The sequence below is a fragment of the Protomyctophum parallelum genome (assembly GCF_964188405.1).
Source record: "Protomyctophum parallelum genome assembly, chromosome: 1".
Classification (NCBI taxonomy): Eukaryota; Metazoa; Chordata; class Actinopteri; order Myctophiformes; family Myctophidae; genus Protomyctophum; species Protomyctophum parallelum.
The window spans coordinates 75,318,593-75,342,879 of NC_139697.1; the positions used below are offsets into that span (position 1 = coordinate 75,318,593).

General features: G+C 42.1%; 2 protein-coding genes across 3 annotated transcripts; both read right to left on the reverse strand.

Annotated features, from left to right (window-relative positions):
- Positions 1 to 898: 898 nt before the first annotated feature.
- Positions 899 to 15,725, reverse strand: LOC310861461 (protein-tyrosine sulfotransferase 1-like). Of its 2 annotated transcripts, none has more exons than XM_083768901.1 (6): positions 15,507 to 15,725; positions 12,626 to 13,342; positions 11,094 to 11,252; positions 9,807 to 10,063; positions 3,970 to 4,174; positions 899 to 2,411 (listed from the first exon to the last, which is right to left on the reverse strand). In XM_083768901.1, the coding sequence occupies exons 2-6, from the start codon at positions 13,040 to 13,042 to the stop codon at positions 2,376 to 2,378; spliced, it is 1,074 nt and encodes a 357-aa protein (XP_083625027.1). In that variant the 5' UTR covers positions 13,043 to 13,342; positions 15,507 to 15,725; the 3' UTR covers positions 899 to 2,375. The 2 variants fall into 2 exon arrangements, with proteins under 2 accessions (XP_083625027.1, XP_083625028.1); XM_083768902.1 differs by having other exon boundaries at positions 899 to 2,482.
- A 5,967-nt stretch (positions 15,726 to 21,692) lies between these two features.
- LOC310854930 (uncharacterized protein) lies at positions 21,693 to 24,162 on the reverse strand (the record flags this gene model as incomplete). The annotated part of the gene is made up of 3 exons (XM_083759694.1): positions 21,693 to 21,736; positions 23,496 to 23,621; positions 23,937 to 24,162. 3 exons carry the CDS (start codon positions 24,160 to 24,162, stop codon positions 21,693 to 21,695), a joined length of 396 nt encoding a protein of 131 aa, XP_083615820.1.
- Between the last annotated feature and the right edge of the window lie 125 nt (positions 24,163 to 24,287).

Genomic DNA, 24,287 nt, shown 5'->3' on the forward strand with positions numbered 1-24,287 from the left:
CCGAGTTACTGTACCAACCTGCCCTCCGGTAACTCCACCTATGAGCTTCAGGTGAGGTCCAGGGTGGTCATTTACTGTGGAGAGTCCATATACTGGAGTGACTGGAGTCAACCAACCCGTCTGGTGATCCATGGAGAGCAATGGCGCAGGTATAGGCCTACAGAATGGAGACTATGGGAATGCAATGTCAAAGCATTATCATACAGCAAACACCAATCTGGTCCCATGATACAAGTACGTACCGTTACTAGGTTGGTCTCTATGATCACATTCGTTACTGAACAGTTTCTATCTCCTCACAGGATTAGAATCATCCTCAGAAGAACCTGAATGAAATCCACGGAAATATAGGTTAGCATCTAGAGATCTATAACTCAAGCATGTATGGAGCTGAAATCACTAGGCATCAGAAAGTACAGAAAGTCACAAATAGTTGTCTGAACGGTTAATGTTGCCTCACTAAGACTCAATCAAATATATTGACAGATTCATATTAACTCTATAGTTTGGCTAAAACGTATTGCCATTTCACTGTATATCACTGGATGCCCAAAACATTGCCATTGATGTTAATGCTCAAATCATTTCAATTTGATGCAACAGTGATGGGCAATAATGCATTGTATTATATTGTACTGTACAGTACAGTGAACACCATGTTGACCTATTCAAAAGATATCTAACTTTCTTTTTGAAGGGGTGGCTGGCTAGTGGCTACACATCTCCAAGGGAATGAATGAAGGATGGGTTAATTACAACAATTGCAATATGCTGGTAAAATCTTCTAAAAGCTAAATTCAAACATCCTTCAGTGATTTAAAACAAGGTTTTACAATTTAAAATATTTTGATATGATTATTTTTAATACCCAATACACAAGTGAATGAAATGGGTTTATTTTGATTAATATAAAAGTCTTACAGTCATAGTACAAGCAATGTCAAATTCTTTAATGAATGATCGACAACAAAATAATTTATTAAGAAAATAAACATACGTCTTCAAAAATATACAGTCATACTCTGAACAGTTACCGCCCTGTTAGATAGTACCAACGGTCTAAAAGCACATTCATAATGGTGGTGAATTGATCACATTACGCTCACGTTCAAATACTTTCAGATACACTTTGTTTGAGAGAGAAAAACCAAGACGAAAAGTTGAATAGGATGTAACATTGATTGTTGGAACAAGTAAGAAGTAACTTCCCTGAGCAGGAGTCGTCCAAGGACTGAAGCCTTGCAGCATACTCCAAACTAGCCAAGTCAAACGTTTTTCAGCTTCAGCATGTCAATGAGAACAAAATGACATATCGTATCATTGCTGACTCAGCAATGCTGAGAAAAACAAACAAACATGTTGTCCTGCAGAAGGTCATTTCAGCATTTCTTGCGCCGCCAAGATTGTCTAGCTGTAGCCAAACATCGCCGCAGAGGCACCAATGTGAACAACTTGTGTGATTGGTCAGACACACAATTTGCTTGTCATTCAGTATTGTTTTCTTTCTACAATCTAACAGCAACGTACCATGGACTGGTTAGAAGATAGGGTTCTCTGGGGAGGTTAGGAGTACAAACCTCTGAGACAAATGATGTGTAGGAGGTTATGTAAAACAAACAGTTCCATGGTTAAAAAAACTAACAGTTCTGTCACTGTATACATTCAGAACCCAGAGTGGAGCTGCAGTGAGTATAGATAGAAGCCCAGTTTGCGTGCTTCAAAAATGTTTAGTTTACATGTGAGCTTGTAAAAATCAGCTATTTTCAATAAAAAAATTGATTTTATATACGAGAAATGTGTGACACACTTTTTAAATGTTGTTCAAACACCAGAGGTAGTTCAATTAGATTATAAAATAGAATGCCAGAGAACTTTCGTCCCATTCTGTAAGTCAAGTTATTTATTTATTTTTTGGTTCAGCAAGACCTGCTGCAGCTGAAAAAATGTGACGTTGTTTGGACTGGAGTATTCTGCCTGCTTAAAGCCATCAAAACCGGGTCATTTTAGATGTTAGTGTTGCCTATTTAAAATCAGCAGATATACAAGCTTGCAGCGCGTCACTTAATGCCGCACTGCGAGCTTGTACATGTGAGAACTATTGATTTAGAAGGCATTTGTAGAATCGGCCTCAGGTCTTGAAGGGTTAAGACCAGCTAATGTATCGCACAGCCAGAGGCCTCCTGCTGATGAACACAAACCTACTAGTGTGACATGACATGAAACCAAGTATAGCTATGACTAATGACAAAAACAAATCCAGCGTGGAACACTTCAAAATCCTCTTGTAAGGGTGAGCTGGCAGTCAGAGAATATTAAGCAATATAGGATTTAGCTGAAGGCCATTCCAGCACGTTCCCGGCAGAGCTGCTGGTTTCTTAGCTGGGATGTGGGGCTTCTGTTGCTCTCGGACTCTGAGGAGAGGGAAGACATCGGTTGCTGTCATTACTGGGATCATTGCAATGCATTACATTCAGGGTTTGATCTGCAAAAAAAATAAGAGGGGGGGGGGGGATCTTAACAACTGAAGCTGTATACTTACTTCATTGTACAACAAATTGTGAAAATTGCCAATGTACAGGCAACGTGTATAGATGTGTGCAAAATAGGGACACCAAATAAAAATCGATAACCAGACTGGGTGATATAAAAAATGCTCTATTTTCCTTTCTGGCCAGGATATGTACTTCTGTGCCATCTTATTTGCCATCTCACGTTGTTTCATGTGACGAACTTGAAAAACAAGTTCATGGGTGTGTCAGTATTAAGTGTCCATAAATGCCATATCTACCTGGCAAAGAAATTAGATCGAGATTCCTCTTCATTTGGAGAATCACACAGACCGACTTGGAGAAATTAAATGCAATAAAAGCCAGTGTTCTTGTGGTGGGTTGTCCCTTTTCATTAGGCACACCTTTTCCTTTTTAGTCCGTTAGCGCCCATTTGTACCGATTCATCTGTCTTTCCCACAGCCACGGTCAAGGCAGATGGTCGCCTGCCCTAGAGCTTGGTTCTGCCTGAGGTAACATGGCTCTGTCTAAACATGTTGTGAATTGGCTCTATGATACAAATAAATGGAGTGAATTAAATTGAACTGTTCAAACTGGTGAAGCCATCAATTGCATTGCCGATAAACATTAAAGTTTTCCAACTTCAGACTAGAGGCCCTCAGTTTTTGTTTTGTTTTTTGTAACAGATCAAAACAATCCGTCTCTGAAATTACATGTACAGTTTGGATTGGGACCGTTTGGTGGTGTAGAAGTAACTAAGCACATTTACTTAAGTACTGTACTTAAGTACAATTTTGGGGTATTTGTACTTAAGTACTGTACTTAAGTACAATTTTGGGGTATTTGTACTTTACTTGAGTATTTCCAATTTCCAATACTTTTACTTCTACTCCACTACATCTCGGATCCAAATATTGTAATTTTACTCCACTACAATTATTTGAAAACTTTAGTTACTAGTTAATTTGTAGATTTGGATTATTATTACAAAACATACAGTAACCACTTTATATAACCTATATATATTTCAGTAATTTGAAAATAGCCGATCTACAAGCTAACAATGTGTCGCATCGCGACGCATTGTGAGCTTGTAAATCTGCCATTTTCAAAAGTGTATAATACATTTGAAAACTTTAAATTAGCACAATAAGTACTTTTACTTTTTGAAGCAAATACTTTTGTACTTTTACTCAAGTAAATGTTGAATTCCAGACGTTTACTTACTGTATAGAGTATCTTTATGCAGTATTGATACTTTTACTTACTGTAAGTAAAACATTTGAGTTTTTCCCACCACTGCTGTTAGGGAACAAAGTCTCAAAAGTAAAGTTTGGTAAACACTTCTCTGTTGTCTCCCCTGATGGCCGTCATGGCTCAATAAGGTACTTTGTACCACAGACCTCCCACAACAGGCGTGGTGTCAGTAGTACTGCTAGTTTGAGCAAAAGTTGTCTCTGACCTGCGAGTAGTTGAACATGGGGTTGAGGATGGGCTGGGGTTTGGTGTAGTCGGGAGGGTTGGCCACGGGGTCGTAGCCCAGTCGAGCCAGCATGGGGGCGATGTCGGCCATGTCGTTGAGCACGTCAGGCGGGATGTGGCCCACCCACTTAGCCAGGGCGTCCGTGTTGACCGGTCTCATCACCTGGTCTGTGGAGCGCTCCACCCTGCAGTGCACACCACATTACACCGTTAGTGTCCGTCGACTGAAAGGACGTCGAAAAATGTTGGTCGACTACTTTTTTCACTGACGAAAACAAAGTAAAAACCTAAATAAAACATGAGGCTATGACGACTATGATAAAATGTACTGACAATTCCATCGATAAATAAAAACTAGACGAAAATGTTGGGAGAAGCGATCCAGTGGAACTAAGACAAATCACGTTATGCTTGGTTGTGTGCGGGTGTCAGTGTCACGCTACGAAAATAGTCAATATATGGCCTGGGCCGTGGCTCAGCGGTCCAGGCATCTTGGCTAGTAATCCCGTCTGGCAGTGTGACGTGGGTTCGACTCCCGATCCCAACGGCCTTTACGGCATGTCAACCCCCATCAGCCTACTATGCTGTCTGTCCCTCCATAAAGAAAATATAAAATAAAAGGCGAAAGCCACAAAAAAAACATAAAAAAGAAAGAAAATTAGAAAAACTACAAGATCACAGTGCGACTGCGATGCGTTGTTAGCTTGTAGATCTGCTATTGTCGGCACACAGCTAAGAATAAGGCATTACGACGTTATAACAACCTGACAAAATGCATTTTAGTTGACTAAATTAACTGTGGATCTAGTTGACTAAAATCCTTTACTGCATTAGTCAACTATAACTAGACTAAAACTAAAACATTTCAGATGACTAAAATACGACTAAAACTAAAGTGGAATTTTATTCCAAAAATATTACTGTATGACTTGACCAAATACATATTTGCTGTCCAAATTAACACTGCACCGCAAAGACGGAAGTCACAGAATCACACCCAGCTTTATTCTCCGAAGACATCCACATGTGCCAATATCGTTTATCGTGGCCTTTCTTTCAATTCATAAAGAAGGCAATAATAACCATAACTAGACAAAGTGCCAATCGGCACAGGTCTCCACCAGGGCAGGTCAGGTTGTGGCCTCATGGTGGCGCTATAACAGGCTGTTGAGGAAGATTTGGGCCGGAGGTTCGTGTTGGAGGGATGCTGGTACAATGTTTTTCCATGTGTGCATACATAAGTTGTATACAGATCGATGCAGTTATAGGTAAAAACAGGAATTGGCCTGTTATAGCGCCACCGTGAGGCTGATTTTGAGGAAAAAATTGTGGCATGTCGTCCTCGGCCTAGTGAAAATGTGCGTGTATAATTTAACGGAAATTGCACACTGTGTTTGTGATTTGTGGCCTTTTTTCGAAATGGACGAATCGTGTGAGCTTTGGAAGCCAATCTTAGCCAATCAGGATGGAAGATGGGAAATGGTGCCGCTCCGTGTTGATCACATGACTATGGAGATAGTGTATACCGATTTTCGTGAAATTTGGATAAAATTTGAAGGAGTAATAAATTAGAAAATGTGTTTTACATATGTCGGCCTCCTGGTGGCGCTATAAAGAGCAGATGTGAAAAATTCCAGGCAAAGGTTTTTCCTTGGCCTCTAGGGAGTTGGCATACAAAGTTATCCACAGATCCGTGCAGTTAGAGGTAAAAACACTTTTGGGCCAGTTATAGCGCCACCTTGAGTCTGAGTTGAAATTGTTCATGTGGCATTTTGTCCTCGGCCTAGTGGGAATGTGGGTGCACAATTTCACGGAAATCACGCGATGTGTTCATGATTTGCAGCATTTTGTTTGAAACTGAGCACTCCTGTGAACTTTGGAAGCCAATCTTAAAGGTATTATGACATGATTTATAACATAATTTTATAAACATTAAAAGTCTTGGCCATGGTCCTTCAAACGTGTCTAAAAAGTTTGAACACTCAACTCCACTCCAGTATTTCTTGAAAGGGGTTTTTGTGCATGTGTAAATTTCATCCTGAGAAGCCATGGAAAAACACATTATTTTAGCCTGTAGATGTCGGTAATTCCCCCTTTCCTGTCAACCCAAGATGCGCTACTTTGACAAATTGGTAGGAACGTCATCGTCAAAAATAAAAGAGTCATCTAGGCCAGTTGGTATCCAGTGTAAGGACTTGTGTTGATTGACACAGCCAACAACAGAGCAGATTGATTTTTCTCTAGAAGCCATAGTAAGTATTACAAAGAAACAAAGTCGCGATCACAATGAGGAAGTGGAGAAGAGAGGGTAGGCACTAGGCAGGGAGCAGAGTGGAGGGGGCGGAGGTTTAGCGGAGATCTACGTATATCTCTGCCGTCCAACCAGATGAGACATTTTTGCATAATTATTCACAAAAGTCCAGACAGCAGAGAATACACTGAATGTTCAAACTTCGTTTTTTTTTTGGTGAAATTGATGTCAAGAAAAGCCAAAAAAGCCAAAAAATCTACAAAAATGTGTTTTAAATGTCACAATCCCTTTAACCAATCAGGATGGAGTGTGAGAAATGTGAAAGACCGGTTTCGTTGAATGGCTCTAGAGAGACTGTGTACCAATTTGCGTGATGTTTGGACAAAATCTGTAGGTGTACTGTGCAAAAACTTGTTTTGCACAAAGCGGCCTCCTGGTGGCGCTATAACAGGCCGTTCTGGAAAGTTTGGGGCAGAGGTTCATCGTTGGCATCCAGGGAGTGTGTGTGCAAAATTTGGCATCGACCGGGTTAACGGTGGCTGAGATTAGCTGCTCACGGACACACGGACGGACGGACGGACACACGGACGGACACACGGACGGACGGAGTGCAAAACATACTCTCCCCACATGCCTTCGGCCTGGTGGAGACAATAAATACAAATCATCATAAATAGAAAATGGCTCTAACATTGTTGGTGTCAGACATTTTACTTTACAAACACACAAGGGAAACTAGAAAAAGTGCCCTTCCGGGCACAGGTCTCCACCAGGTTATCCACAGATCCGTGCAGTTAGAGGTAAAAACACTTTTTGGCCAGTTATAGCGCCACCTTGAGGCCGAGTTGAAATTGTTCATGTGGCATTTCGTCCTCGGCCTAGTGGGAATGTGGGTGCACAATTTCACGGAAATCACGCGATGTGTTCATGATTTGCAGCATTTTGTTTGAAACTGAGCACTCCTGTGAACTTTGGAAGCCAATCTTAACCAATCAGGATGGAGTGTGATAAATCTGAAAGACCCGTTTCGTTGAATGGCTCTAGAGAGACTGTGTACCAATTTGCGTGATGTTTGGACAAAATCTGTAGGTGTACTGTGCAAAAACTTGTTTTGCACAAAGCGGCCTCTTGGTGGCGCTATAACAGGCCGTTGTGGAAAGTTTGGGGCAGAGGTTCATCGTTGGCATCCAGGGAGTGTGTGTGCAAAATTTGGCATCGACCGGGTTAACGGTGAAGTTTTTGCACAAAGCGGCCTCTTGGTGGCGCTATAACAGGCCGTTCTGGAAAGTTTGGGGCAGAGGTTCATCGTTGGCATCCAGGGAGTGTGTGTGCAAAATTTGGCATCGACCGGGTTAACGGTGTCCGAGATTAGCCTGTCACGGACACACGGACGGACGGACGGACGGACACACAAACGGACGGACGGAGTGCAAAACATACTCTCCCCACATGCCTTCGGCCTGGTGGAGACAATAAGCTCTTATCTTTCGACAGATATGTACACATACATGTCATGTATTAGCATTCGTCAATAAGAACATCAATTGAAAATCATCAATTGAAACTGGATCATCCAAAATGTTTTAACTACCTTAAGCTCTATTTTGTCAGCTATTCGAAAATAGCCGATCTGAAAGTTTTTTCCCCCTGGTGTCACTTGGCATGGCCTGTGAGTTTGGATATAGAGGCATTCGATCCCAGACCCAATTTGGGCAAAGGCAAACACAAACCTACTGTAGATTCCCGTTTGCGTGGGAGAGAGACACGTAATTTTAACCTCTGTAATGACAGATGCCAGAGCCAGAGACGCTGGCTGGTTCTCAGACACCCACCACGACTAAAAGTGTAAGCACACAATGACTGTATTATGACTGCATACAATATACACTTACCATACAAAGTCTGATGTAAGATGAGTTACGTATTGCGTTTACACCATGTAGTGTGTCTTCATTCAAGCAACAGGTGTGTGTGTGTGTGTGTGTGTGTGTGTGTGTTACTAACTGACACCTTGCTTATATCCTGAAATACATGGCTTCTTCAACCAAACTCCTAACCGTTTAAGGAGGCTGATTATTTACTGGAGCCAGTTGCAGTATATACAATTTGAATTTATGTATTACATACTGTGTAAATAAACACTCATTGGCACAAATAAATACGAATATAAATGCTGCAATTACATGTGCTCATACACTAAGGTCAGATTCTCACCTAATACTTCGGTAGACTCAGATCCGTATGGGCGGGGAAATTGGGATTCTTGCATATTTAATTGGCTGCGGTTTGCCTTCACACTGTCATTCGCAGCAATTGGAAACGCAGCAGGGGGGACCTTTATCAATGTGTTCCATTCATAAACTATAGCCTACACAGTGAAATCTATGGTGATGAAATTACACTCATAACGTGCATGTGTCGTGCCGTCTGGGACCCCCCCCCCCTCTCTCTCTCTCTACGCACGCAGCCGCCACACACTGTTCTTTTGGGCATGCAGCACAGCGCTGCATGAGCGCACTGATATAACTCCCCAGTCCCACACAGTGACAGCACTCCATGTTTACGGCACGCACAGACAGACAGACAGAATATTATGTAGGCTATAATACACTGCAGTGTTTTTATGTGTTTTCTTAAGCAATTGATTAATGTACACGTCCTCATTTCGATCAGGGCTTCAGTCTCCTTATTCGACCACGTCTATCCACAGTAACGGGACATCTTTGTGCTGCGTAAAATATGCCTTCTCCGTCTCCAACTGTGTTCAGCTCCTCACCAGCCACATTATGTTTGCTTCATTTCCTTTATTTACTGCGGATTGCATTCACACCTGCACCGAATCGTAGTCAAGTGCGATTCGAAGCGAAGCAAAACCCACGTTTTTGGGCGGAGTAAAATGCGGTTATTTGCTGCGCATTAGGATTCGAATGAGCCTTCACACCTGCCAAACGAAGCGCACTTTCTGACAATACGCAGCAGGATTCGTTTTAATCGCAGCAAAGCTCTCTGGTATGAATGTGACCTTAGACTAACTAACTAACTAATTAGAGCGTGACCGATGCCAGATTTTTGGATTTGGTGCCCGTCCCGATTTTGGAGTTTCCTAGACTATGGATTACTGGTATTTTGTTCAAAGGGACAAACTCAATTCTAATAAATTTGAAAAACGTCATTAAAAGTTTGAAAATAGAAAACGCAAAAATAGTAATTCTACAATCTCTGCAGTCACACTGTTAAGCTGCTAAATTGGGCAGTGCATGTCAATTTCTTACTCATTGGAGATGAGAACCTGGCATAATATTTGTATGAAAGTGAAGGTAAAAGTAAGTATTAATTAATTAATTCAAAAAATGTGTGTGCGCACATTGTTCCCCCCCCCCCCCTTACTCATTGGAGATGAGAACCTGGCATAATATTTGTAGGAAAGTGAAGGCAAAAGTAAGTATTAATTAATTAATTCAAAAAATTTGTTACATTGTCCCCCCCCCCCCCCCCACCCCCCCCCGACATATCGCACAGGGCCTCGCATTTCTCCCAGACGCCTCTGTGCATGCACACTCACTCACTTGGACAGGGACACTCCTCCAGCCTTCCCGATGAGGTCTTGGTGGTGCAGCACAGCCGTGTCCCAGGGCAGGTCCAGGAAGTGCAGCAGCTTGCGCATCTCCTCCTCGGGGTGCAGCACCAGCTGCTCGTAGCGCACGGGCAGACAGCGGCCCTCCGACGCCCCCCCCTGGCACTGGCTGAACATGGCCTCCACCGCACCGCTCCACTTGGTCAGGCAGTCTCTGTAGCTGTTCAGGTCAAAGCCCGAGATAGTTACCTGCACAAGGAGAGGAATGGAGGGAAATAGTGTTGTTTAGATATACGTTATAATTCATTACTTTAATAGATAATATTGCACCTTCTCCATCTTTATTTATTTTAAATTATGTGACCCAGCTACACCTAAACAACAGACGCATCTTCTTTGCTTCTGTTGATAGCTAAGAAGATGGTTGCTATGTGGTGGAAACCTCAAACTTTCGCCAATGGGCTCTAACATTTTTAAATAAAATGTAGTAGATCTAGAAATGTCAACTGCCAGATTACATGGAGTGAGCGAGGAAAATGTTAACATATATGGTCTAGCATTGCAGACAAACTTATGGATACTGTATGATTCAGGCTGTCCTTACACAGTGGGACGGTATACCCTGCTTTTTGTGACATCGTTGGTCCTGGGAGGGGTTGCTTTAGCTTTTCTTTTTTTCTTTCTTGATCCTTTGTTGGGTTCGTTTTAAGTTGTGTATGTACATGCATCTTGTTTTTGTTTATTTTATTTTTATTCATGATGCCATATTACATAATCGTATAGTTTCTGTGATGAATAAAAACAAATATATATATATTCTATATATCTATTATATGTATATTCTATATAAGATGTCTTTGCTCCCTGGCCTACTCTTTAACTGCCATGAACATGACTACAGCATATCTACAATGCCTGAGGCCGACCTTGCCATCAAGCACCAGAGAAATGTTCACCCCTGTTCATGTTGAAGTTACATTGTGAGGGGTGGGGTTTACAAAAGATAAACCGTCTGTTATATTGGGGAACATTTTGTAAATCAATTCCAGTGCTAGAGAATATTTTATGCTGTTACCACCTTGTCTCTCCTGTTATTTTAAGTGTCAAAAGTACCAAAAATGATCTCACAATGTGTTGCATCATGTAGATCAGCTATTTATTATACATTTTTTAAAGTGGTCCGTCTGTTAGATTGTGACTACTGTAAATAATGACATTACATTGGATCCATTGAAAACACAGATTCTTTCTCAGCCCTGAGGAACTCCCCCGAACGCACCTTTCGTGAGATCATGGAATGGACAGTCGCTCGCCCGTCTCGCAGCATGAGGACAAATTTGGCCTTGGGGAAGATGCGTGCGAGGTAAGCAAGGGACTTGAGGGCGAATGGGTCCTTGTTACAAAGACGAGCTGCAGGTTCCCCGTGACCCACTATGATCTGGAATACACAACGTCATACAGAGAATATGATACACAAAGCACAGAGCAACAATAAAAAAAAGGAGTGCTGCGAATAAGACCTAGGGCTCAGGAGGGCAGTGGGCATATTAGGTAGAGCAGGCGTCTCGGAATCAGAAGGCCTCCGAATGCAAGACTGCCTGGAAAGTGGTTGGTGCCGTCTGTGGTCCTGTTCTGTATTGTCATACTGTATGTACCATGATTTATTTTATTTTTACCAGCTGCGAAGCTGGTAGTGGGAACCTATCATTTCATTGGCTGCCGTAGTCACCTAGTGGCAACTTATCCTTTCATTGGCTGTCTTTCTGATTGGCTGCCTCGTCTCTAGCCAACCAGACACCTTTTGCCTCTAGCCAACCTCTCAGCCAATGGGATAGCATTGCAAAAGAAAAAAGAAAGAAAGTTACTATGTTTGTCCCAGGGTAACTGGACTAAGCTCAAGAACTTGTTTACAGCCAGGCCCTGCTCATAGCCCATTTCATGGTAGGGGTTCAATGCCTTGTTCAAGGGCACTTCAGCAGTGGTAATTTTAACGTGCCGGTCCGGGGATACGAACTAGCGACCTTCCGATCAAGACCGCTCCGCAAACCGTTCTGCCACCGCTGCCCCACAGCCAGTAAGTTGTAACAACAACCCACAATTATTTCACCCACAAGTCTGCAGATATAATAACGCAGCTGATAATTATGACTGTCATCAATTCTTGTTTTTGTCTGTGTTTTTGTTTTGTTTTTCTGGGTGTTGCGGCTGTTAATCCATCCTGTGACACTTGTACACTGTTGAAGGGCTTTGACATGTTTGTTTGATCCTCCTGGCATCGCACCAAAGTGACCTTGACCGACACACTGAACCACAATCTGCTCCGGATGACTGTGAGGTACACATATCTTTTAATGGTCATGTTGAATAGAAAGGCTCTATATAAAGGCTGTCCATTAAATATGAAAATATATACAGTATAATTCATCAATAAATGCGACAACGTGATAAAGATCTTGTTGAAATTATATACAATACAAGGCTTTCCAATGTAACCGTTTTAGGAATGGCAAATGGTCTGCTTCACAATGTGTAAACGGTGGAGGCAACCAGTTAGAGGTTCAATGGGTCAGTTTACTGCTCGGCCAAACAAACAGACGTTTAGGGAAAAGGGGTTTAGCACTGTTGAAAACATCTCCCCTGTCCGCTCATGTATTAAAGCACAACCACCACGGCACCACCTTTTATGTAGAGTCTGGCTCTGACCCCTTTATTTCATTACTGATTGATCGTTGAATTCTTTGTTCTTTTGTCTTTGTCAGGGAATCTCTCTGCCACACGTTTGCATAATAACAGCTGTGAATTTCATCTCACCTCCAACAAGAAGGCCCGCACGGCCGAATCCAACACCTGGTCCGTGACTCCGGCCTCGTCCAGGCGCAGCCTCTCCTTGGCCGAGCGGCTCCAGGTGGCCCGCATGCCCAGCAGCCGAGGGATGACGCGGGTCTCCTCGCCGCAGCGCACGGCGCCGTGCGCGTCCAGCATGGCCCGCATCAGCGTGGTGCCGCTGCGGGGGAAGCCACCGATGAAGATGAGAGGCGTGTCCTCGGGGGGGACGAGGAGGCCACTCGACGACAGGCTCTGGTTGGCCGAGCCCGGTCCTAACTCGGCCCAGCCGCGGTGGTGCCCGCTTTTGGGCGGACACTCCACACCACTCATGCCCAGGTACAGGAGAGACACGGAGCAGAGCAGGACACAGCCCAGCAGCAAGGTCCACCTGCTATTCCTCATGGTCGGGGTGCGGTCGGCTCAGATCGACATCGGTATTTCCATGGAGAACACCGATACGATAGAGGACTGAATTCTAAATCGACCGGTGGAGAGCGATGTCTTATGTCTACTGACGGCCCAGGAGAGGTCCACAGAGAAAAGACAGCGAGGGTGGGGCCTGTGGTATGCAGACAAAAGGTTGTGTCGAGAACACAGTGTGAACCAGATAGTGGGGCCCGGGGGGATTGTTCACCCTCCTCCTGAGGCCTCAGCCTTGGGGTTCGTCCTTGCCTTCTAGGCTCCACGGCTCACCTATCAAACCTACATGAGACAGCAGAGGAATAATGTTACACATGACAGGTGGAGCGAGGAATAATGCAAATTTAAATATAGCATAAGTGAGCTGATATCAGCATTGCAAGCAGAATTTATTATCTTCCACACAGTCAAGACTGAAGGCTGTCCAGTAATACTGCATTCTTATAAGCAATTATTTTTTACACAGACACAAACGGCTGGGGTGTTTCAACGTTGACTCGGACACACTCACACTGTGTATGCAAAGCCACTAATTGCTACCTCACTGTGTTTTCGTTTTCAGTGACAGTCTAGACCGCGCTCGAACGCGAGGCAAACGGTTTTAAGATCATGTTTCAGTTCACTGAGCCACGCTGCAACTTCCCGCATTCACTTCTGCAATCTGCAGCATGAAGGCTGTTTCCCACATGCTTCTACCAGCAACATTGGTAAATCCTACCAGTATTTATAGTCAGTTAAATATCGTCTTAACTATGATGCATTTGTATTTTGTACTACTTACAGAACTATCATTGAAGAGAATTACACAGTACCCAGCAGTACCTGTCACTACCCAGACTATCTGCTCACACATATTAAACCATTATACTTAAAACAGTAGTACCTGTCACTACCCAGACTATCTGCTCACCCATCTTAAACCATTATACTTAAGACATACAATGGTGTCACACAAAAATAGCCATTCTACAACATTACAATATGTCTGCTATATTTGAACTTTTGTGAAAATGTTTGCCTACAATTACACCCCCCCATTAAAAAAAGAATACATTAAAATAGATGAGTTAAATTTGATTAACCGTTGCACCCCTGCACTGCATCGTGCAAGTATTATTTTCTGTGCATTGGGTGGGAAGATAGCCAGGCATATGGCAGACATTTGTGTGTGTTTACTTTGGAGAGGTAACCGCTCCTCTGCAACTGGCTGGAGTAGCAGTAGCTCATGCATCCTACAGTACTGATGTCAAACATAACGTATTGCATCTGGAACCAAGCACAGCACAGTCATGGGTTTGGGGAAACTACCGCTTGACACTAAATCTGCTGATAGCCAGGAGCTGCAGTCAGATATTAAACACATGCAGAGATTTCATTTGTAAACGTATGTAATGGTAATGTATGTGCCACATGGAGCGAGACTTGCCGTGGGGCCAAGTAGCATATTCTTCCAACAGAGTAAGTTACACAACTACTTGCATCGTGAAGTGGTATTTCTGTGTGCTCTGATGAAACTAGGAATTGACCTAGATAAGGCTACAGCGTGTGTTGATCTGAGATAAGCCAGTCTGCCAGTCTGTTAAATTAGAACGCACTAAAGATATGGATGTGTATGTATTTATATTCAGCTGCTACTACATAGGACCCTTGACTACGTTTGGTGAGAGAGCACAGTACGTTGTGCATGTAGTGTCCATCCATAAATATCATAATACAAGTATAGGAACCCTTTGGGTCACATTGTGTGTGTGTGTGTGTGTGTGTGTGTGTGTGTGTGTGTGTGTGTGTGTGTGTGTGTGTGTGTGTGTGTGTGTGTGTGTGTACAGGAATTATTATGCAAGCCTGCAGGCTCATCTAATTCCTTTAACATCTGTCTGTGGGTGATGCTAAACAAAGCTTCTCTATAATACCTTTAACATCTGGCTGTGGGTGATGCCTAGCTAGACAACGCTCAGACAAAGCTCCTATATAACACCTTCGAACATCTGGCCATAGGAAATTGATACACAGTAAAGTTCTCCTCCCGGCTCCTCTGTCTTAAATGTGTTAACGCTCGGATGGTACGCATGATGTAAATAAATGGAGTCAAATGGACCCTAACCAAATGCCCCTAAAAAGGGTCGAAATGTGGTTAAATTTTTACCCTCTGTTATCAGAGTCTACCGTAAACATCTGGATGATGGATGATACTAAACAAAGCTCTAGGCAGCGGCCCAGACTGACAGCAGGAATGCAGGCAGCCACCAGCAGCCAGGTGAACGACACGACAGGCAGGCAGGCAGCTATCACCAGGTCGCAACACTGGAAAAAAAACCGTTACCTACTAAACTAAACGTCCCGATGTATTAAACACAACCGTTTTACCGAACCGTTGTTCTAGGTCGCCCGGCGAGTCCGAAAACGCCACTAAGCACAAATAATGATGGCAACAAAAACAACTACTCACCCATGTCTGCACACGATCGACAAGAGCTCTGAAACGCGTTCCAAGATTGAAATGTAGCTGGGTCGAATATCATAAACGAACCGGTTTATTGGCGATTACAGATCACACATACGATAGAAACAGGCCGAGGTTGTGTCTGTCTGTGTCAGCAGAAGTTACAATGTATCAAGTCAGAAAAGATTAAAGAAGAACGTTGGGTCGTGCTGAAGTGAAACGTTAAAAAAACGCTGCTGCCGTCTGTCTGGAGAGGGGAGGGGGGCGACGGAACATCGGTTGCTGATTGGTCGACGACAGGGCTGGTTTCCGCAGCACATCTGTACCGATGCCTTCCATTGGTGGAGTGGACTGGAGGATGCTAAAGGGCCAGTCCACCGTGTTTATTTATGGTCGCTGTGGGCATAGGGCATTAGGGTGTTGCTAGTAGACGCTGTGCTGTCAGGAAAATAACAGGGCCCAGGGGAATGGTTGCCGTCAATCTGATGGCCTAACTCACTCACTGACTCACTCACTCACTGACTCTCACTCACTCACTCACTCACTCACTCACTCATTTCAATTCAATTCAAAGGGATTTTTTTGGCATGAGAAAACATACATTTACATTGCCAAAGCAAAAGGCACTACAGCGATCAAAACAAAACAAAATGTGTGTACATGTGTAAGTCAGAGTCTTCAATAAATCAGTTTCTATGTACCAAGATTACTCGATGCAGGTAGTGCAGGAATACACACAATGATTAGTCTTTAGGGTGGTTATGTTCCATTTGATATCCTTCTCCTATCACAGCAGCCTATCACACTATCACAGCAGCTAACAAGTCTACAGTGGATTTTCATGAAACAAACACTTTGCAGATAGAAAGAGGATAATTCAAGCTTTTTGCACAGCTGTTGGTGAGTTTGACGTTTAATACAATCAGATGGGACTTTTCTGGGTGAATGGGCTGTCAATGGGAAGTTTCACCTAGTTAGCGCCTTGCTGGCAAGATGGCATGGCCGCGGTCTGAATATCATCAATAGTGGTGGTGGTGAGTATACATTGTCTCATTCAATTCACTGACTTGGCTCTACATGATTAAAGTACATTAAACATATTTATGATTACTTTATAATAATAATAATAATAAAGCCGGTCGTCTACAGTTGTTCTGCAGCCTGATTTTATGGTAAGAAGGGCCGTTCCGGATGATCTTAGTTCGCGAGCTGGCTCGTATAAGGGTCGAGTAGGTCAGATAAGTATGATGGAGCAAGGCCGGACCTAGCCTTGAACGTGATTAAGAGTATTTTAAAATCAATTCTATATGAGACAGGCAGCCAATGTAGGGTGGCCAGAATGTATTAAATGTGACATGAATACAGTAAACTCCAGTTGAAGAATGTATTGCATCATATCACCACCCCACCACCTCTCTCCCTCTCTCTTTGAGGCTGTGTGTGTGCGCACGTGTGTGTGTGTGTGTGTGTGTGTGTGTGTGTGTGTGTGTGTGTGTGTGTGTGTGTGTGTGTGTGTGTGTGTGTGTGTGTGTGTGTGTGTGTGTGTGTGTGTGTGCGTGCGTGCGTGTGTGTGTGTGTGTGTGTGTGTGTGTGCGTGCGTGCGTGTGTGTGTGTGTGAAATGGTGGGTCAAGCGAGGATTCTGCGTGTGGCTGTTGGGTAGAATCCTCATATCTCCATGTTTTTGTTTTTCATTTTCCCATAAATTTACACCGTCCTTCATCACACTACAGCGGTCACACAAGAGTAGCAAAAATAGCAGATATACAATACAAGATCAAACCATTTCACATTGCAGATCTGCTATTATTGCTGTATTAGAATCTTAATCGTGAAAAGCAACAATTTTGGACATAATATGTCCAAAATTGTTGCTTTTCACGATTAAGATTCACACCTTGCCATGATGATGTCAGGTGAAAACCTCATATTATGAGGTTTTCACCTGACATCATCATGGCAAGGTGTGAACACCACAGCTGCTAATGTATCATGGCCAATCAAATGATGCCAGCTGTGAAAACACCCTCGTATGGAGCACATAAAAAGACACACAGACAGCAACACACAACCCTTCTAGGAGACCCTGACTCGAGACCCTCAGGCTGACATGCTGCTCAAGTCCTCAACTCCTGTGCTTGCTGGGCTTCATGGCACTAGGTAATAGAATAGTTTTTATTTTTATTATTGTTTCATATGCTTCCATAGGGTTTTAAAGACCCCAGTTTTACATACAGTATATTAGCCCGCAGACTCCCACTTCACATAAGTCTTTTATCTCTAAATGCAATCACTGTGAAGTGTTGATTTAACTGATACAGAACTGTAAGGGTCCATTTTCACCTGCGCAGCACCCCCTGGAACACCCTCGAGGACCACTATGGCCATATGGTTGCAACTTTATGTCTAACCTCTTTTACTGTACCTGTTGATTTAGTGTATATTTGTAGATATGTTTTCTTTTCTCCTTGCTCTACCTCTCTCTACTCCCTGCATCCTCTTCTGATATGATAATTTCTATTTCTGGAAACAAACATTGTTCATCTATAATGGCATCACTGTAATTTGACACTACATTTTGTGTGTGTGTGTGTGTGTGTGTGTGTGTGTGTGTGTGTTCGTGTGCATGTGCGTGTGCGTGTGCGCATAGGCACCATGCACGCCAGTCCCTCTGCTGAGCTGAAGCTGGAGCGTGGGAGCTGTCCATTGTTCTGGTTCCACTTCAACGGTTGCTGCTACATGTACTTCCCTTCACTGACGAGCTGGAACGATGCAGAGCAGAACTGCCGCTCTGAAGATGCCAGCCTGGTGTCCATCCACAGTGAGGAGGAGAGCACCTTTGTCCGTACCCTGATCCAGAACTATAAGCCATCGCAGGAAGCCACCTGGATTGGACTGCACGACCTCTTCTTCGAGGGTGGATGGTTGTGGACTGATGACTCCGATGTTAACTATACCAAGTGGCATAGTAGTTATCCAAATGGTGGTGAAAACAGAAACTGTGCGTATACAAACGGTGGAAAGGAATGGTATGACCTATCATGTTCTTCTGCAGATGGCCTACCTTCTGTGTGTGTACTTCGTACATAAACATGCCCTTGTTGAGTGGAATGCGTGATTCAACTCTCACTGACTTGTACTGAGTCTCCACAATAAAAGAGCATGAAATAAATGTAATCGATGTGTTTACTGGTGCCATCATTTCAGAGTGTCTCCATTGTGAAGCACATTCATTATATGTTTGTATGTTAATTATTTATTGGTATCACAATGAAAACTCATTCTTCAAGGTATTAAAGAAAGAAATGAAAAACACATTTATTCATACATTATATTACATAAAAACAAATATGCTTTGCCAACATTATAATTTGTTTCCTTTTTTTGGGGGGGCAGGGTGGGGGGGTGACAGTGAAGTGACGATTTTAAGGACCTTTTTGACCTTTTCAATACCTAACTTAAACGCATCAAAAGTTATCAACAAGCTATACTGTAACAACTCGGTAAACATAAATTGTTTCTCTTAGTGCTCATCGGAGGGTGGGGGGGCTGCGACGCGTTGTGAGCTTGGAGAGCGGCTATTTTCAGCACGTGTAAAATCAGTCATTACGACAGCATCGAGGCCCACAAATGCATTTTAGTCGACTAAATCAACTACATTTACACTAGTCGACTAAAATCTAAAATAAAAACTTTAGTTGACTAAAACTAGACATGTTGGGCGCCTAAACTAAATGTATGTTTAAAGTACTATATTTCAGTATTTATTTAGTTAAATTACATTCAGACTCTTTTGTGATGTAGGGTAGACACCAGGTTCATATCTCAGCACATTTGATGAAGATAAGAGTGACCATTCTCAATTTATAGGCTTTTTTCTTATACCATTGCCCTATTCGGACTGGCCTTTTTCAAAGATTGGGTATAGGTCGACTCTAAACAAAGAATAGACAAAAAAACTAAATTTGCCCCCAAATAAAAGTTTGCAGCAATCCATTTCATTAATGGGAGACATTAAAGATAAGAAAATACATGGTTGCGTTTAGTTATCTCAAAATCTGAGGGCTATAGGCTACAGTACCTAAGTGTTTGGAAAATATGTTTTTGTTTTCAACACAAATCTTCTCTTCTGGCGGTCCTTGGCACAAAACATTTACAGATTGGAGTCTGTAGCAAAATACAATAGTATTTTGGTGGTCCTTACTCCTTAAGTTGGCACTAAAAAGTTTGAGAACTAGAAGACATTTTGTAGAAGCGGCCTCAGGTCTGAATGGACTCATGTTGGAGCAGTATGGTCCTGGACTGCTAAACCCACCTGGCCGTGGAAATCACATTTCATTTGAACTTTAAATTAAATGTGATTTCTGCGACCAGGGTGGTTTACCAGGCTAGGGTGGTCCTGGACTGGACAACACAGTCTGTGTCACTTTCACCAGATAATGCTGCTACAGGCTTAGTCATTGGTGGAAAGTAACTAACTACACTCAAGTACTGTATAAATTATGTAACATTTTACTGGAGTCATTTTCAATTATTTAACTGCCATGAAACGTAATGAGCAGCCATGTACAGAATGTATTGCATCATATCACCCCCCACCCTCCCCTCTCTCTGTTTGAGGAGAGGGGTGTGCGTGTGTGTGTGTGTGTGTGTGTGTGTGTGTGTGTGTGTGTGTGTGTGTGTGTGTGTGTGTGTGTGTGTGTGTGTGTGTGTGTGTGTGTGTGTGTGTGTGCATGCATGTGTGAGGGTGTGAGTGATAAATTATAGTAAAAATATCACAACCTTTTCCACATCTCTGTATACTGTACATCTCTGTATGCCTATGGGGTTTGCACCAAATGGAAAAATAAGTGCATGTATGACTGCATTTGGAAGCTAAAAAGTATCAAAACATCCATGTAAAAATATCATTGAGCTTGATTAGATTCCTTTTCCAGCCCGGCCATGTTTACTGAGACATTAGTTCTCTGTAGGCATGATTTTGTTGGCTATAAGTACCAAGCAGATAGACTAGAGAAAAGGAAACTGGTGTAAAAAACCAAACAGGAAGCATAACAACTGAAAGATGTACTGTCTCACATGTCTTCCTCTACAAACAAGTGCTCTCTTATTGAACCTTTTTATACGTTATTATTATTCGGCTTTAATTATTGGCTTTAATGGTGGCAGTTAAATATCTTCATACTCTAAAATAAACTGGACTGGACTGTATTTTTTTTTATTTTTTTATTTATATAATGCTTCATACCATATAGGCTACCAGTGGGTTTCAACCCTTTTCATATCAAGGTCCATTATTTATATAGCATTTGAGCTACAGATCACCATTGATGAGATTTATTCTCTCAGACACAACACTTTCAATGTTTTGCTGCCGTTGGATAAGATTCTGTCCACAATCCAATGCTGTATTCATGTGGAACCATAGGAGAGACAACAGGCAAACAACAACAATAAATACAGATATTTAACAAACATTTTGACTATTGTACCTACCTTAATTGTGGCTGATGCACTTTCCCCCAGCTATTTACAAGGTAATGAGCTACCATTTTAGTAAACAGTACTTGGGCCGTGTGTAATGTTGAGGCATCATATCTATGCCAAAGAAAATAAGATAATTGGCCAGCTTCTTTGTTTGTGCCCGGAGCTATTGTGTAACTTGGGGCACTACGTTTGTTGTATGGTTTAAACAGATGCTACTGTAGGTGAGGAGGACAACGTTGAAACCAGTCAGACGTAGCTGAATCACATTTTACAATGTTTGGCTATGAATGCATGGTTTCATAAATAGTGTGACAAATTAACACATCCACATTTCCTTCAAGATATTGATACCGGTAATCTAATAATTCAAAGAGACAAAGAGCAGAATTCTGGGACACTTCCCTATCAGACAGTACAACAGCTGTTCGTGTTTGTATTTCCTCTTTTATTCTTAACATAATAAGGGCACGTCTCAGGCAACTCTAAGATCTTTGGTTTCATAGTGAGAGCAGTTTCTGTTCTATGGTTCATTCTGAAATATGATATCTGCTGTTTTCTGTCTCACACGTGATACTGTTATTGTTATTTGTCTTTACAAATATTATGTATATCTGTTACTATATCTGCTGCTATTTTAATTGCCTCATTCCATTGCCATCTTATTAAGCCATGCATCCTAAACATTTGAAACAATAAAATCACAACCATCAGAGCTGAAATTGCTGGTGACCTCTGCAGGAAACTTTGGGATCTGCAACCATGAGAACATTCTTAGAACATCTCAGAACTTTGCAGGATTGTAGCTACATCTTCCATTTCCACTGTCTTGACTCGGTTCCTATACCTACTCATTAAGGTGGTCTTCAACAGTATTTCCAACATAATGCATCTCTTGAAATGGGAGTTTTTCCATGATGTCCAAGTTCAGCAATTACAGACCCCCATCAAACCTCCTCTTTAAGATACTTGAAACATTTTCTCAACCAAGTACAATTAAAGCATGTCAGAAATGTCACATCACAGGTTTATAGGTCTAATAAAGTGGGTGTAATTATTTTTTAATACAAGCTAGCATCATTAGCATTTTCAAGAAATGGGAAAATAAGGAAAGTCAATATTAGCAGTAGTTACCGGTAGCCTAATTTAAGGGTAGCCAGGCAGGGCCAGTGTTCAATACTGCTCATTTGAGTCCACAACTATGAATTTGTTTTAATCCCATTAAGAGTAGATTTTAAACTGTATAAAGTATACTGTGTTACATAGATAGTTGATACTAATATTTCATTGAACAATTCATCGTACAACAAAAATGATGTTTTCCAGTTGAAACCATAATTTTCAACCTATATTTATTTTCAGCTTACCTGTGAGCTAGTGAGAGAAGCAAACAACAAAAACAATCTGAACTCTTCCTTCAGTTTTTCCAATGATAAGAATAGTTTAAAGATAAACTAAAGTAGACAATGTTGCAATGCAAATTCATTGCACAAAATAATTAATAATAACAGAATGCACATTTAAACTCATTTAGTAAATATTTGCTTACATGGTGTAGAGTTGTAGACAGTAGATACAAGTTTAATTTGATAACATTTGCATTGTATGATTTATTAAAACTACGTGTCCCGTTCGAATATATTAATACAAAATGATGTACAGGAATGGGCACAAAATTAATGTTATTAATAGGCAGGTGGTCCGCGGACCCCCAAGTGGTCCGCAAAGCATGCCGTCGGACTCACAGAGGTGTCTTTCTCTCTCTCACACACACGCACGCACATGCGCCCGAAAATGTCCCATGCAGAAATGAATTCTATGTTTTGAATATCATTTACTTGCTATTACATACAATTTGAAGCTTTATACAACTATATGGCCCTTTCCAACTCTATAAACCTTCACTCGTCTTAACCATTTTAAAACAATATTAATTTGACTGGAGTGGATTATGAACAGTAAATGAAGATGCAAACATACTGTAGTATGAGAAAAATAACTAACATACAGGGAACCCTGCTGTCTGTACAAGTACAATTTTAGACTTCAGTCTGATATCAGGCAACCCAACCTAAAAAACAGTAGAAGGAATATCTTAAAAAAAACACCACTACACCAGTGTCCTGAAAGGCATTGTTCTGAAAAAATGCCCGTATACAAATCTAAAGCCTATGTACTGTATGCGCCACCTATGAGTTCTGCAACAGTATATGCAGTCATTACAACTACTCAGTCAGTTTCCATGGGCACCGAATCCAAATGTTCTTGTGGAAAGAAGAATTGTGTAAATTCCCTGATTTTCTCTGAGTCTCCATCATAAGTTTCAAGAATGTTTTGAAATGTCATACGATTCTCTCTTTTCACTGTTATCTTCACAGTCTCCTCCACTTGGACACATTTGTCATTCTTGTGAATGAGGTATGCCTCAAGTACATCAAACCTCTTTCTCTCCACTATATGGAGGAGGATTCTCTGAAGTACGTGAGACAAAGGTTGGGCATACTCAATTAAACTCTGGGGCTGAGCTTTCTGGCTCTGGGTCTTATAGACATAGCCCCCAGTGTGCATTGCAACAACATTACAATGCTCATCAAAGACAGGTGAGCCAGATGACCCATAGTTGAAGAACGTCTGATAAGCTAACGGAGGGCTTGGACTAACCAGGGGTGCAAAGTCAAAGTATTGACCACTAATGAGCTGAAATTGAATCTCTTGCAAACGGTCATTTAAAACCTTTTTGCGGTCATCAACTGGAATGATAAAGCATGGGTCATACTTTTTCACTCCTCCATCGGGGTGTCCGACAATACAGATTCCACCCCTCAGAGGTGGGGGTGCAAAATGTCTTAACAACCCAGGAGGTAAGTTTTGGGTAGGGAGAGGGTCAAGCTCCAACAAAGCCAAATCATGATAACCCAAATCATCCGTAAGTTTTTCAAAGACAACAATGTCACGTTTCACTGGCACTGAATCCAACTGGTCTCTCGTCACTATATCTTCAAAAGAGAAAGAGACTGTGACATCCTGCATCACCGGTTCTCTCCCATCGTGCAATTGTAGTAAAAACAAATGGGCGTTTGTGAGGATGAACTTATCAAACAGGAGAAAACCACTCCCTACTCCCCTCCCACCTATTCTCACCTGACAAACGGAGTTAGCTGAAAGCATTAGCTGCTTCATCAGTTTCACTTCCTTGCAAGTCTGCACACTCTTTCCAAATTCAATACGGAAGAGCTTTTGCTGTGATTTTTTTCCTTCTCTGCCTTTCATCTGCTTGACTAATTCTTTAAACTGTGCACGTAGGA

Excerpts from the sequence above, each read along its gene's own strand:
- LOC310861461 (XM_083768901.1), bottom strand. The coding sequence starts at position 13,042 with ATGAGGAATAGCAGGTGGACCTTGCTGCTGGGCTGTGTCCTGCTCTGC. Across the intron at positions 11,253-12,625 it reads TGCGGGCCTTCTTGTTGGAG|ATCATAGTGGGTCACGGGGA; the intron begins GTGAGATGAAAT and ends TGTGTATTCCAG. Across the intron at positions 10,064-11,093 it reads ATTCCATGATCTCACGAAAG|GTAACTATCTCGGGCTTTGA; the intron begins GTGCGTTCGGGG and ends CTCCTTGTGCAG.